The sequence below is a fragment of the Brassica napus genome, chromosome C8 (assembly GCF_020379485.1).
Source record: "Brassica napus cultivar Da-Ae chromosome C8, Da-Ae, whole genome shotgun sequence".
NCBI lineage: Eukaryota > Viridiplantae > Streptophyta > Magnoliopsida > Brassicales > Brassicaceae > Brassica > Brassica napus.
The window spans coordinates 42203926-42218641 of NC_063451.1; the positions used below are offsets into that span (position 1 = coordinate 42203926).

General features: G+C 33.8%; 1 protein-coding gene and 2 long non-coding RNA genes across 3 annotated transcripts; 2 read left to right on the forward strand and 1 right to left on the reverse strand.

Moving 5' to 3' along the window:
* Window positions 1–1212: 1212 nt before the first annotated feature.
* Window positions 1213–3163, reverse strand: LOC106389770 (stromal cell-derived factor 2-like protein). Its single transcript, XM_013830113.3, has 6 exons — window positions 2813–3163; window positions 2594–2734; window positions 2061–2201; window positions 1817–1866; window positions 1593–1722; window positions 1213–1485 (listed from the first exon to the last, which is right to left on the reverse strand). Exons 1-6 carry the CDS (start codon window positions 2921–2923, stop codon window positions 1396–1398), a joined length of 663 nt encoding a protein of 220 aa, XP_013685567.1. The 5' UTR covers window positions 2924–3163; the 3' UTR covers window positions 1213–1395.
* Window positions 3164–3394: 231 nt separating this feature from the next.
* Window positions 3395–4772, forward strand: LOC111208886. The gene is made up of 3 exons (XR_007327192.1): window positions 3395–4104; window positions 4176–4263; window positions 4356–4772. It is a non-coding gene; the product is annotated as an uncharacterized LOC111208886 (long non-coding RNA).
* A 72-nt stretch (window positions 4773–4844) lies between these two features.
* Window positions 4845–8821, forward strand: LOC106389769. Its single transcript, XR_001278112.3, has 2 exons — window positions 4845–6750; window positions 8261–8821. It is a non-coding gene; the product is annotated as an uncharacterized LOC106389769 (long non-coding RNA).
* The last annotated feature ends 5895 nt before the right edge of the window (window positions 8822–14716 follow it).

A 14716-nucleotide genomic window follows, 5' to 3' on the forward strand; every position in this document is an offset into this window, starting at 1 on the left:
GAACTTACTTCGAAAATCAGAGTCGCGAAAACTCTTAACTACATTAGAAAAGTCGGTTATAACCATGAAATTTTGTGATAAATTTGAAAAGCCACGAAAAAGCTAGAAACTAAAAATGTGGTAATCAATGGTAAAATAATCACGAAATTGTTATGAACTAAAACATGACAACAAATAGCCACAGTTTAACCACGAAACTTCTACGATGACAAATTTGTGACAAAATAAACATGTAGCAAATAGTGCATTATGAGTCATGATTTTGCCACCATAAAAAAGAGCCAGAAATATATTATTTTTTTGTAAAAAAAGAGCCAGAAATATATTTCATGGCAAGTTTTGTGGCTATTCACCGAAGGAGAGATCCTATCCGTCATATGAAGTGTGGAAAAGGAGAAACATATTCGGAATTTGACACAATATTTCGTGTAAAAAATTATAGCAAAAAACAAAAAATTGGTAGGATTATAGCAAAATTCTTGGTAAAATGTGGTAAAAATGAGGCTATTTATTCTCTATAAAAAGCAAACGAGCATTCACATATTTTAAGTGGTTTTATTGAAGAATATTGCACGTAAGAGTGGAATAAATTTGAGAGTTCAATGTTTTATTAATTTTAGTCAAGAGAGTGGATTCATCGACACATTGATCATATCCATAATTTTGTTTCAGAGAGTTTATGGAAGATATAAATGTTGCTACTAATCAAAATTCTTTCTAAGAGCAAAAATCATGTTATGTCTTTGTGGAAGATGTTAAAACCAAAACCAACATGATGTGAAAATTGTATCTCACCATCTTTACCAAATCGGATACAAAGGTAACTATTATGTATGGTTAAACCATGGAGAAAGTTACTATGATGTTGGAAAATCATCGATGGCATAGTAATTTTTAAGATAAAAAACACAGTACAAGGAAGAAGAATCATATCAGGAGAACATATGGGAGGAGGCATTGGGTCATCCCATACATTGAAGGATTTGATGAAACAACCAAGGACGAGCTATGAACATAAATGGTTTCCAATTACAAAACACACAATAATTAAACTCTTATATAAGGAAAATGTAAATCACCTACAATAACAATATATGTATATTCATTCGTACGACTAAAAGCATCATCAATCGACCAGTCCGGTCTGGGGTATATGCAAATGAACCGATCGCTTAGGGCATTCTAATTTTATACAACAATTTTAGTTGTATATAGGATACTTTAAAAAATTTATATGAAAATGTGGGCATAAGTGTAGAGCATTACAAGTCTTTTCTAGAGTTAGACCGACAATCGAAGATCAGCAAAATATATGTATTTTCTTGTTTATGAGTTTAGAAAGTAAAAGATGAGATTCAAAGACTCCCCAGAGATAAGTTAACACAACTCTTCACTTTACTTGCTGCTACTTTCGTTAACGGGAAGGTAGACTCCTTCTGCTGCCAACCAAACATTATCTGCCCGCTTTTCCCTGATTCCACACACCTGTGTCCCAAAAAAAAAGAATAAAAAAAAAAATCTCATGCATGAGTTTCAACTTTCAAGACATTGGCAATAATATTTGAAGACTTTGACAAAAGCGTGTAATTTACCTCTTGCTGACCACCGGCTATACGCTGGTACTTTTTGTCATGGCTATGGAGGTAGCCACTAGTGTCTATGTGTTGAAGTCGGACTCTTTGGTCTTGTTTCCATGTCTTCCCGCTCCCTTCGATTATAAGCCTATGAACAGATCGTAAGGTGTGAGCTTCTATGCGTATGCAAACACACTAAATATTTAGATGAGTATCAAATGGCTTTTAACGGAGATTATTACTTCCAGTGATCCCCAGTATCGGAATTTGAATCATCTCCAAAACAGCTAACCTGCACCAAGAAAATTGGGTTAGCAAGAAGAAGAATGCAACTACCAACTGAAACCGGCACAGTACTTCACATTTTACATAGACCCACTATAATAATATCCTCATACTACTGTTTAAAACCGTAAGATAGATCTTTAATCCAAGCTTAGCGGATCAGAGGGCATACAAAACTTTTTAAATAGAAAGAATACTAACCTCTAAGTTGCCAGATATAGGGGATGCATGCAAGTGACTGTGGAGCCATTTCCGGGTCTTCATGTGCTGCAATCTAATGGTAGCTCCACTCATGACGGCATCACCTTGCTTGGCTGTTGTCCCAGGCACAGGTTTAACAATCTATCAAAAAGAATAATCCATCACAAGATAAATGCATCAGCTCCATTACTCCATCATAACTCATTAAAAACCATTGCTTCAGATCAAATGCAAGTTAATGTTCTGTTCTAACATACAAAAGACACCCTGACATTTAGGGGGCCATAGACGATTTATTAACGATTTTTTTGGAAGCCTATGTTTATGTAGTTTTCTTCAAAAACATTTTGGAGGACTAACGCCAATGTTTCATTCGGGCCGTGATCCAAAGACTTCAATTTTAAGTTGCTCTAATACACTCATAGCTTCAAATTTAATAAACCTATCTATAAGGATAAGACATGGTAGTTGATGTTTTGTTCTAAGACTTAAAACAAAAATGATCTTCTTGTACAAAAGGAGCAATAAAGTACCCAGTAGCTGTTGGAATCAACGACGCCTGGAAAGCCAGTGACTGACTGCTGACCACTGCCGGATCCATACGGCACATCGTGAGAATGCAGTCGACACTTAGTCTTCTCGTGCATCAGCTTCATCGCACTTCCATACGTAATCTATAATACATCACACGTCACAACGAGTTACCGAATTCGAATCAAATGCAACAAGAAACCCTAAATCGATACACACACCTCGACGCCTTCTTTACCCGAAGCGGCGGCGGCGGAAGCAGACGTGTAGCCGGAATCGGAATCGACGCTGAGGAAGAGGAACAGAGCGAGGGAGAAGAATCCCATAGCCATCGCAAAGAGAAGAGCGATGAACCAGGTCTGCTGATAAAAGGGGAGTTCGGGGATAGCTTTCCTCGCACGTAGAGGCGAAACAGAGGAAGGAGGAGATGATGAAGATGGTGGCGAAGGCTTTCTTCTCGAGAGAGCTTGTTGTTGCCCGGACGTCGACGCCACCGTGAAGGATCAAAATTGAGATCTCGCCGGAGACACTAGAGATGTGTTAGCTTTGCTGATTCCGGTTAGTTAAGTTTTTTTTTTAGTTTATGTTGACACGCACGCTTGCGTTTAGATAACAAATGGTAATGCAACACGTGTACCTTGGATGAGATGGCGAGTTATGAGTGGTGCGAAGACGCAATATCGAAGCTAAAATTTTACTTTAAAATGGTGTGAGAAAGGCAGTGTCATGGTGGTCTCCTCTTTGTAACCCATTAAACTCTACTTCTTTAACATAAGTTATTTAAGTTTTTTGTTGGTAAGAGTTTCTATAATGTCAAGATCAGGAGAGAGAGGGCAAAGAGAGCCTCTTCCAAAGTTTTATGGGACGAATGAATAATGTTTTTGTTGTGAAGATTAATGTTCGTTTGTGTTCACGACATAAGTTTTTGGCGGGTTCTGCAGATCTTTGAAAGAATTTATTCTCATGTACCACCAAGCCAATAATCTTTAACAAATTCACTAATCTCTGGCATGTGCTATATTGATCTGAAAATGCCTATATCTTTTCTATGTTGAAAATGATACAAATAGATTATTAAAGGTCTATGGTCTGACTCCTTAATTAAACTTGGAGTACTTGCAATGCGCTGCAAGAAACATCTCTAATCAAGAGTAATTCTCTGATGGGCCAGAAGAAAACCTGATTCAGTTTTGTTGACAAGTTACAGGACCAATGGTGTAGTATGGATGCTTGTCCTGCCCCTTTTCATACCTCTCTTCTCTCGCCTCCCTCTATTTTGCATGTCAATCTTATTCCTTTGTGAGAGCTTGTATGTAAAGCATGACACTTTCGATGGAATATTTCACAATTTTATATAAACTCAAAGCTCTTTTGCTGATATGGTTGCAGATTCAAAGACTCTAAAGGAAGAGAAAACACAAAAACTTTAAAAAATCTTAAAGCTTGACAAGTCGTTGGATGGGGCTGTTGACGTCATTGGTTCCATGGAACTCTCAGCTAAAATGCTTGCAAAGTTCGTATATAATGTTTTGAAGCTAACATACGGTTCTTATATCATATAGCTTTGGTTTTGTTTGTCTACAGAAACAAGATCAATTTAAATGAGATTTCATATAACTCCGCAATGGGGCTCATCAAACAGGTTATAGACATGGGAGTTCTTCTAACTGAGGTCTTTGATTACCCTTTCAATGGAAACAGAACTATCATCCTAAGAGAGATATGTATATTTGTGAGACTAAGAACTCTAAATTGCATTTGCAGGTTTATCTGGATACCGTGGTAGATCCTGAGAAGTACTGAATAAAACTGTCTGAGAGGTTTGGTTCGTTAAAGTTTGTCTTCTCAAAGAAAACTGATAGTATGTACGTATACTGTTGTTAGTGTAGCAAGTATTGTGGCTAAGGTTAATATGTTATGGATTATCACTATTCTGTGTTTGGATTCCCATCATTGGTACGTTTCAATTGGGGAACTTGCACAACGCATTTGAAGGGCAATGTTGAAGTTTCATGGTTAGTTTTTCTAATTGCTCATAAAATTATCATTTTTGTATAGTTAACACAGACATTTTTGATTTTATATATCACTTAATAGCTTATAAAATTATCATCATTTATTTTTGTATAGTTATGCATTTGCATTCATATTCTTTATTTTAAACCAGTAAAAAAATTTTAACGCAACTTTTATATTGTCTTTGTAATTACCATTCAGAATTGATAAATGAAATATACTGAAAACATCCAGTGGTTTATGGTGAACTTTATAAAAGCATAATACTATACTCAAATATATTCATACGTCAGCACAGACAAGAACAGAACAATCAAACTCTTAATTAATCATGGCCACTAGAACTATGTAGAAAACAAGGAACGGTCTCTTCCAAAAGTGACGGATCCGACGGCAGACAATTAATGTTTCAAATCGACGGTCGAATGGTTCATGCCTCTATCTGGTTTAGTGTGAAACCACGTCAGTCTAAAATGAAACCTCCAATAAAAAGCCAACAAAGTTCTCTTATTTTTTCTCTTTCGATAAAGCTTCTCTACTTTAATCTTTGTTTTTATTATTTCTTTGGGTGTATTCGAGACAAATTCCAGTGAATATATTCTTTACCCATCCCTTTATCTAGATAACTTATTTTATATTCCAAATCATTTTGATTTAGACTGAGCCGACCGAATACTTTAATATGCGATCACGAATTTTTTAAATGTGACTGAATGTTGATGTATAGAGGTAAGATTCGATGTTCAGTATCTTTAGACATTCTAGAGAAGGGACACAAATTTAAACATTATAGTTTGGTACTAAAAGAGATTTATTATATCAAAGATTTTAACCATGGTTGGGTGGTACGTAGTGGCGGAGCTAGGAATTATTCTAACCGAAATCAATATTATTATACCTATCTAATAATGTTAAGAGATGTGCAAGAATTAGATTTCATCTTTAAACAAGAGGGGTAAATTCTATATGAATCAACCATTTTTTTCATTTTACACTAACAAATTCACCTATAAACAAAAAAATAAAAATCATGGGGGTCAGCTGACCCCTCTCCTTCAAGTGGGAACGAATCTAGGTTTGATCTGAAGTTAACGACAATTTCAACTGGTTACGAATACTTGCTTATCTAGATTCGTTCATGAATTTAAATACTCATTTTAGATGCATTGTATGCATTTTCTCCAATAGTTTTGCAATTTGTTTAGGGTTTGTTGGTGTTGGTATTCCGCCAACAAAGGAAAGTGACGAAACCAACTAATAATAATCATTTTAAAGGCGTTGGTAAATTAAATGTAAATTAACAATAACTACCTTCTTGATAACAAAAATGTTACAATAAACATAGTATTAATTTGTTTGCAAAAGTGAAAAAAAATGTTTAAAAGAAGGAAAAGAAGGCACACTTGTTCACGATCTTTATATATACTCCCTCTCAAAGTTCTATATCTTTGGAGTCTTGTGGGTTACCATTTTACCTCATAAGATGAAACTCTATAAATTAAAATGTTCTGTTCAATTCAATGCCTCGCCAGACATCTGTTCCCTTTGCATGTAAGAGAGATAAAGAAAGCGACAAAAGCCATAAAGAAAGATAAGACTCTTTGAATGATAGAGAGATAAGGCTCCTCTTATCTTCTCAACAGATCTTTGTTTCTTTCTTCTTTTCTTTTCGTTTTTTCCTTTTTTGGTTATGTTTGTTCTCGATTTAGACAAAAAAACCCTAGACTTGATCTTCCAAAGGGTGTCTGAATTTCTTCCCTTTGTACAGATTTGTATTCTTTCTCTTTGTGGTTCTTTGCCTTCTTTAGTTAAAACTTAGATCTAACCATTAATCTCTTATCTTTTCACTGACCCAATGACTCTTATTCTTCGTTTTATCTTGTAGATCTCTAGAGTTGGATGAATTGTGAGTGAATGAGCTGGGGCAAAAGAAACACACAGAAACTGACAGAAGAGAGTGAGCACACAAAAGTAATTTGCATATGTTGTATTTGCGATCTCTTGCGTGCTCACTGCTCTTTCTGTCAGATTCCGGTGCTGATCTCTTTGGCCTGTCCTTGTTCTCTTTGTCTCAGTCTCTCTCTCTCACATACACAAGCTCTTTCTCTCTCTCTCTCTCTCTCTTGATTATCTCCAAACTAAGGTAAGAAGATACCATCGAAATGATGGCGCTTGTTCTTGTGTATTGATTTTGGTTCGATCTGATTGCATGCGGTGTGAGATCTTTAAACTTTAACCATAAATTCATTATGGTTTAAGGTATGCGTAATATCGAAAAAGCAATTAGTCTATGTGTTAACGCGTGGTTAAGTGAAATTAAGCATGTTAACCTAGTTCTTATTAGGCTGGTCCTTAATTTCTCGATTCATGTATATATTATTGTTTATTTTTTTCCTTTTTGTCTTTTTAATACCTAGTTCCATTCTATATTCTCATATAAATAATATGTCATTTGATTCATGCGATCATCATATCATCTCATTTTTCGTGAATAAGATGTTGCAAGATAACTTCGTCATTATAAGAATAGTCGTTGGCTTTTTAGTTCATACCACACAATCTTACTTGTGCCAATTGACGCATCTATTAATCCACAAATTGTAAAATTATCAAACTAACACATACTCTATTCTTAAGTTTCAACCAACCCGATGCCCATCAAAACCAAATTACAAAATACTAATTTTTTGAGAAATATATATGTTTTCCTGTCTAAAAATCTCTCATACACAATATGCACATCTTAAATGTAACCAATTACAAAACTATCACAACAAAGTATACCATTCTAAGTTTGTATACCAAACCATTATAACCATCAGAAATAATTTATATAACGGTCTAACCTTCTTAAATAATTTTAATATTATTTCGGGTATTTAAGATCAAAAAAATTCAAAGTACCTGAAAATTCAAAAAATATTTGAAAATCCAAACAAGTATCCGAAAATATTCAAATACCAAAAAACACCAAATTTTTACTTGAATTCTGACCGAGGAACCAAAAAATACCTAAAATTCTATCCAAATACCGAAAATATAGTTTTTAAAAATTTGAAATTTTACTCAAAATCTTAAATTATATTGAAAACCAAACACAAAACTTAAAAAAATATTGGTAATACCGAAAACATATTTGAAATACCCTAATATACACAAAACATTTTAGATAGTTTAGGTACCATATTAGATCTCGGGTAGGACTAAAACATAAACCGAGATCCGCAGGTCCAAAAAATATATAATATGTACTTTGCCGTGGACCAGAATTCGAACCAGACCCATATTATCATGTCGATTTTGGTTCGAGTTTTCGGGTTAGATGATATGTTAGGCCTGAAAAGAGTTACATAAGAATGTACGTAAAAAAAATTTAAATAAAGTAACTCATAAATTATATAGTTTTAAATTTATTTTTTAATATATTACGATTTTGTAACATAATAGTGTATAACAATTCTAAAATACTAATTCATTTCAAATCTGATTTATAATAAAAAAAATCCGTGCGAAGTGCGGATCAAAATCTAGTTAGTATATTAAATGATTATAATTTGATGAGTACGTATTATAATTTGATATTGTATAATACTACTATTTTGTATTACGTGGTTGTGTGTAAAGTGTTATTATGTCATTTTGACAACTCATAGATATGGAAGTACGGAGAGTACGTGATTGATCCTAGATTGCAGCCTAGGATTGTACGACATATGACGATGCTCATGGTGTGCTGATTATTTAGGGGCAGCCGGATATGTCTGGACCATCGTCAATTTATTATTTGTGGCTATGATCTGTTTGGGTGCCTTGAAAGAAAAGATTTCGAGGTGGAAGTGATAGAAGTAAAATATCTGCAAATAGTATACATGAGTATGTATTAGTATCAAACAATATGTTGATGATGTTTTGTGTGATGAATATTGGGTTTGCGGACAACTGAAGATGCGGTATTGGAAACCCAACTAACTAAGAAAATTAGTTGCTCACAATCTACTTGTTTTGCATGTAACCAATAGGTGTCCATTCAGATTGGAGGATCTTAGGTTAAACTGATGCATGTATAGTTGTGCCTTTTTGCAACTGCAAGTAGATGTTTAGTATATATAGAAATATTTTGAGCGCTGAGTTCCCATCTAGACCTATATATATCTTTCGAATACATGTAAAACTTAATAATATATGAATAAATTGAGTTTATGAAATTTTTGGGTTATGTACGATACTTGTTCTTGGTCTAAACTAATTTTTGAATGTATTTAGGCTGAAAAATCCTTGAATGATATTCACAAGGAGATGTGTACTTGGACATTGATATAGGGTCTCCGAATTTGTTTTCGGAATCTTAATTAGATTTCTAAGTACATATAAGTGGTCTATAATTTGGTTTGAGTGTAAGTGGTTGGTCGCATGCAGCTGTCAAATAGTCCGTCCAACTTCTAATTGGACTTGTCCATACAAGCTATTTTTATTTTGGGTATTACTGGTCGGTTCATAATAGATAATGGTTCAAAAAACTGTTCATGTCCAAAAAAACTAGGGGTGGACATATCGGTTTAGTTTCGGGTTCGGTTTGGATTCGGTTTGGTTTGGTTAATTTGGGTTTTATAAAACTCAACCCGATTAAAACCAAATTAGCTTTGGTTTGGGTTTGATTTGGGTTTAGTTTGGTTCGGTTTAGTTCGGTTTGGTTTAGATTTAGTTTGGTTCTTTAAAATCTATGAAACAAAAAACAATTTAAAGCTCGATGACAAAACTCTTAACCACGTCAAAGAAATACATAATAAGCAAAGAGCAGACTATTTGTAATCTAATTAGCATAACAAAGATCTTGTAAGCATTCCAAAACCTATTAACTAAAAGACTATTTGCATCTATCTTTTTCTTTTTATTGATCCTATAATAACTTTGTTACATAATTTAGATAATGAAAATTGGAGAAGATGAACAAAACGAGATGGCTACGATTTAGATGTTTATAGTTTTTAGGTTTTGTTTTCAGTACAATAATTAGGTATTAGAATTATTTGAATCATATTTGGACTTTTTTAAAAATATATGGAAGAAAAAATAGAAATCGAAACTTTAACTAAAATTTACAATATGTTAACATATATATATATATAAACCCAAACCAAACCATTCGGGTTGAGTAAAACATGAACCAATTGGATTATGTAAAGAGCACGGTTTGGTTTGGATCGGTTTAACTTCGGTTGATTTGGTTTGGTTTGGTTCGGTTCGGTTTCGGTTTTTTGCCCACCCCTAAAAAAAACTGTCTAATTGGACATACCTATGACATGCCAGCCCATTTTTAAATGAATATATATATATATACACGCTGATATTTTGTTACAATTTTTAAAGATCATGTAATCATTTTGTACTTGAGAATAAATATCATCTTGAGAATAAATATGGCGGTGACATTAAACAAATTTGAAAAAAACAAGTTTAAAATTTTGTATAGGAGATAGAAGAAGGAAAATATGGAAATAAAGAAAATGGCCATGGGACAAAGAAGAAGAAAAAAGGATAAATAAAGATAGTTGTAATGAGGGATAAGTGGTATTAACACCATGTGTTTCAAAAAAAAAACACATGCTATAGTGAATAACAAGGTTAAAACTCACGCCTTACAAATATTTTTACGTATTATGATTTATTTGTGTTTTTTTATGTATTATGATATAGTAAAATAATTAATATATATTGAATAATTATAAGTCTGTAACTATTAATTATATAATTAAATTGGTGCTAACATAGAAATCAAAATAGTTATTGTTATTTATTTTCAATCATTTTATGGTAAGTAAATCCAAATAATCACTTCTATCTATTTTATATGATAAATGATATTAATATATATATATATAATATACTTTTAATACGGATATTTAATGAATGAAGCTTCGTACTCAAATCGTTTTATATTTTACAACAAAAATTTAAAATCATTGATGACAAAATTTCCATTACGAAACTTTCATTGTTTTTGCAATTTATAATCATTTTTAAAAATTTATTGCAAATTTTGAAATTAAAATATTAAATTCTCAATATATTTCAATGTAAATTTTAAAATTAAAATATTTTTTTATTCTATATGGTATATAGTTTAGTTTAAATGATATTAAAAATTCATATATATGTTAGTCTAAATATCTATTAAATGAGACTTTCTACTCATATGGTTTACATTCCATTATATCTTGTTATATAAAATTTTAACTGTTGATCACAAAACTTTCAATATAGGATTTTTAACAGTTTTGTTAATGTATAGTCGTTTTAAAAATTCAAAAATAACATATACAAAAATTTATATTTCTTTTATATGGTTTGTGTGATTATTTAATGTATTTTAATAGTATAAATTTAAACAAAAATGATAGAAGATACATCTTGTGTCAATATAATTGACGTTTACAGAAATCAATGCAACTTATGACAAAAGATGACATTTCCTACCCTTATAATTATAACATGATTTTTAATCAATAACTAGATTCTGACCCGCTCTTCAAAGAGCGGATATATTTTCTGTTTTACATTTTTTTTAGAAACTAATTTCACTACAAGAAAACACTGGCTTTACAACGAAGTTTTACGACGAACATAATTCCTCGTAAATTTACAAGTAGATTACGTCGACGTTACGACGAAAAGCAGTTTCGTCGTAAAGCGGATGTAATATTACAACGAAATTGTTTCGTCGTAAAGTCGTTGTAAAGTTACAACGCTTTTACGTGGAAAATTAAATTCCACGTAAACGCTTTGTAATGTGACAAGGACTTTACGACGAATCTTGTTTCCTTATCTTTCCTCGTAAAGACGTTGTAATGTTACAAGGACTTTACGAGGAATCCTATTTCCTTATATTTCCTCGTAATGGCGTTGTAATTTAACAAATATTTTACAACGAATCGGGTTACCGTTATACTTGGCCGAAACGTGTATTAAGTGTGCTTTATACCTAACTAAATTCCTTGTAAAGTGGATGTAAAATCCTTGTAAAAAAGTTGTAAATCCGTAGTAATACATTGCGTTGTAAAATACTTGTTAAACCTTTACCTACCAAACTCGAAAATCTTCTATATATATGTCATTTCTCAATGCTAAAAACACACCAACAAATCTAAGAAAAAAGAAAAACTGAAAAACACAACTATAAAAAATGGCTGATGGATGCAATATCTACGAGATACGGAGTTGGACGATTAGTGACTTTCCTGCTTATGGGATATTGTCTGGGTGGACAACTTATGGAAGATTATCTTGTCCAATTTGTCGTGGATCGACAGATGCTTTTCAACTGAAGAATGGTAGAAAGAGTTGTTGGTTTGATTGTCATCGTCGATTTCTTCCCATCTCCCATCCGTACCGAAGAAATAAGACATTGTTTAGATACAAAAAAGTTGTCAGAGATAGTCCTCCACCATATCTCACCGGACAACAGATCCTAGCAGAAATTGATTATTATGGAGCTCTGGAAATGGTGCCGCGTGGAGGAAACTGGCATATTCAGGGAAACATGCCTGATGGGTATGGAGTCTCTCACAATTGGCATAAGAAGAGTATATTTTGGGAGCTGCCTTACAGGAAGGATCTTCTTTTACGCCACAACTTGGATGTGATGCACATAGAGAAAAACTTTTTTGACAACATCATGAATACAATATTGAACGTCCCAGGAAAGACAGAAGATAACAAAAAGTCAAGGATGGACTTACCTTCTATCTGCTGGAGAAGTGAGTTACATATCAAGAGCAATGGCAGTGTTCCTGTTCTCATCTTCCGGTTGTCATCAGCAGCGAAAACAACTTTGTTTGATTGGGTCTCATCAGAAGTTAAGTTCCCTGATGGTTATGTTTCAAATCTGTCAAGATGTGTTGAACGTGGTCAAAAGTTTTCCGGAATGAAGAGTCATGATTGTCATGTGTTTATGCAACGACTACTTCCATTCGCTTTTGCTGAGCTCCTTCCAACAAATGTACATGAAGCACTTGCAGGTAAATATTAATTTATAATATATTACATATGTTTATAAGATGTTATTAATTGGGTTATATTCGCAACATACAACAATTGAAGCATTCTTCAGAGAATACTCGTATGTGGGATACCTTTCACACATACGAGTATGGAAGACATCAGGCAACAAGTAACTACGGAATATGTGTGAAAAGCGAAACATAATTTTACGGGATCTTGCAGGAGATTATTGAAGTGGAATTTCCAGGGTTATTGAAGCTAAAATGTGTCCTCTTCAAATGTGAATGGCTCGATCCCGTTGAGAATCAAGATGTTCGATTTAACAAATTTGGTGTTGTGGATGTCAACTCTGGGAGAAGATACAACAAATTCAAGCCTTTCATCCTAGCTTCCCAGGCTGAACAAGTTAGCTTTCTTCCATACCCTCGCCTTCGAAGTTCTGGGATTAATTGGTTGGCTACTATCAAAATTACACCTCGTGGACGAATTGTTGCTCGAGAAGAACTACCATTGCAAGAAGAAGATGCTATTAATGAAGTTGAGGTTCCTGATCAACACCTTGATGAAAATCTTCTGATCGACCCAAATAACCATCAATATGAAGATCTTCCCGAAGATGCGACAGATGAAGCACGTGAAGACGAGTTCGATTGTAGTGACGACGATGACTGTTCAGATGTTGATGAGAACTCAAACGATTCAGAATGATGTAATATATGTAACAAATGTTGTTTTTATCTTTACAAAATATTGTACCCAATGTTGTTTTTTATTACTTAAGTGAGATACTTAATGTATGTACTATAAGTTGTCTTGTATAATATCTATTTCTTAAGGTAAAAAAATTTATTTTGTTGAAGTTAAGGGTTTTAGTTGGATAAAGAGGATGAAAGTATGAATGAGTGATAATGGTAAAGATGATAACTTTGGGGTTTAGGGATTTGATTTTCGAGGTTTCATACTTTCCTCGTAAATTTGTTGTAAATAAAAACACGGGCCTGGTAACTTCGTCGTAACATAAAATATTATTTCCATGTAAATTCGTCGTAACATAAAATACTATTTCCTAGTAACTTCGTCGTAAATGAAAAAACACGGACCTGGTAACTTTGTCGTAAATGAAAAAACACGGGCCTGGTAACTTCGTCGTAAACCAAAACACGGGCCTGGTAACTTCGTCGTAAACGAAAACACGGGTCTGGTAACTTCCTCGTAACATTACGACGAAGTTACGAGGAAACCGTTTTTATATATATGGGAGAAGTCTTTCAGACGAGCACTGCTCGTATCTTCCTCCCTAACTCCTCTCCCCCTCTAAGGTAACTTTCTCTCTCTATCTTTTTTTTTTTTTTTTTATAGTTTAGGTGGTTAGTTTAGGTGATTAGTTTAGGGAATTAGTTTAGGTGATTAGTTAACGGAATTAGTTTAGATGATTAGTTTAGAAAATTATTTTAAACAATTCGTTTAGGATATATATTAATTTAATTTTTTTAAATTTTCTAGATGTCTCCTAGACCGAGACCAGCAGCTCCTGCACCTACGTATGCGGATTTGTTTGGCGATGGATCTTCCTCTAGCGGTCCATCGTTTTCTTCCGGGACAGTTCCGGACTCTCACACATCTCGGAGAGTTTCTTCGACCCCTCCTCCTCTTCCATCTCAGATGCCTCCCCCACCAGCTCCACCTGTCGCCCCGGATCAGCCTGCCCCACCGGCTGCAGTTCATCCCGATTTGCGGGTGCCAGCTCATGCACCATTCGCAAGATACACCGTCTAGGATTTGCTTGCCCAGCCCGGATGAGAGGGTTTACACGTTCTGGACCCCGATAGACCCACGGGTACTTATTGGTAAGTACATAAAATTATTAATTTTAAATTTAAAATCTTTGATCAATTTTTTTAACAAATTTGTTATATTTGCAGGTTTGGGGCTAACAACCGTGTTAGCCGGAGCGTTTCAGAGACGATGAAGGGATATTATGACGGCCCTTATCCCAACTGGACCATGACTCCCGATCACGTCAAGACGACGTGGTTTAAATGTTTTGCTGTAATTATATTTACATATTATTAATATTTATATTGTTAATTAAATAATTATTATTTTTTTTC

Excerpts from the sequence above, each read along its gene's own strand:
- LOC106389770 (XM_013830113.3), bottom strand. The coding sequence starts at position 2,923 with ATGGCTATGGGATTCTTCTCCCTCGCTCTGTTCCTCTTCCTCAGCGTC. Across the intron at positions 2,735-2,812 it reads CGGGTAAAGAAGGCGTCGAG|ATTACGTATGGAAGTGCGAT; the intron begins GTGTGTGTATCG and ends GATGTATTATAG. Across the intron at positions 2,202-2,593 it reads TTGATTCCAACAGCTACTGG|ATTGTTAAACCTGTGCCTGG; the intron begins GTACTTTATTGC and ends TCTTTTTGATAG.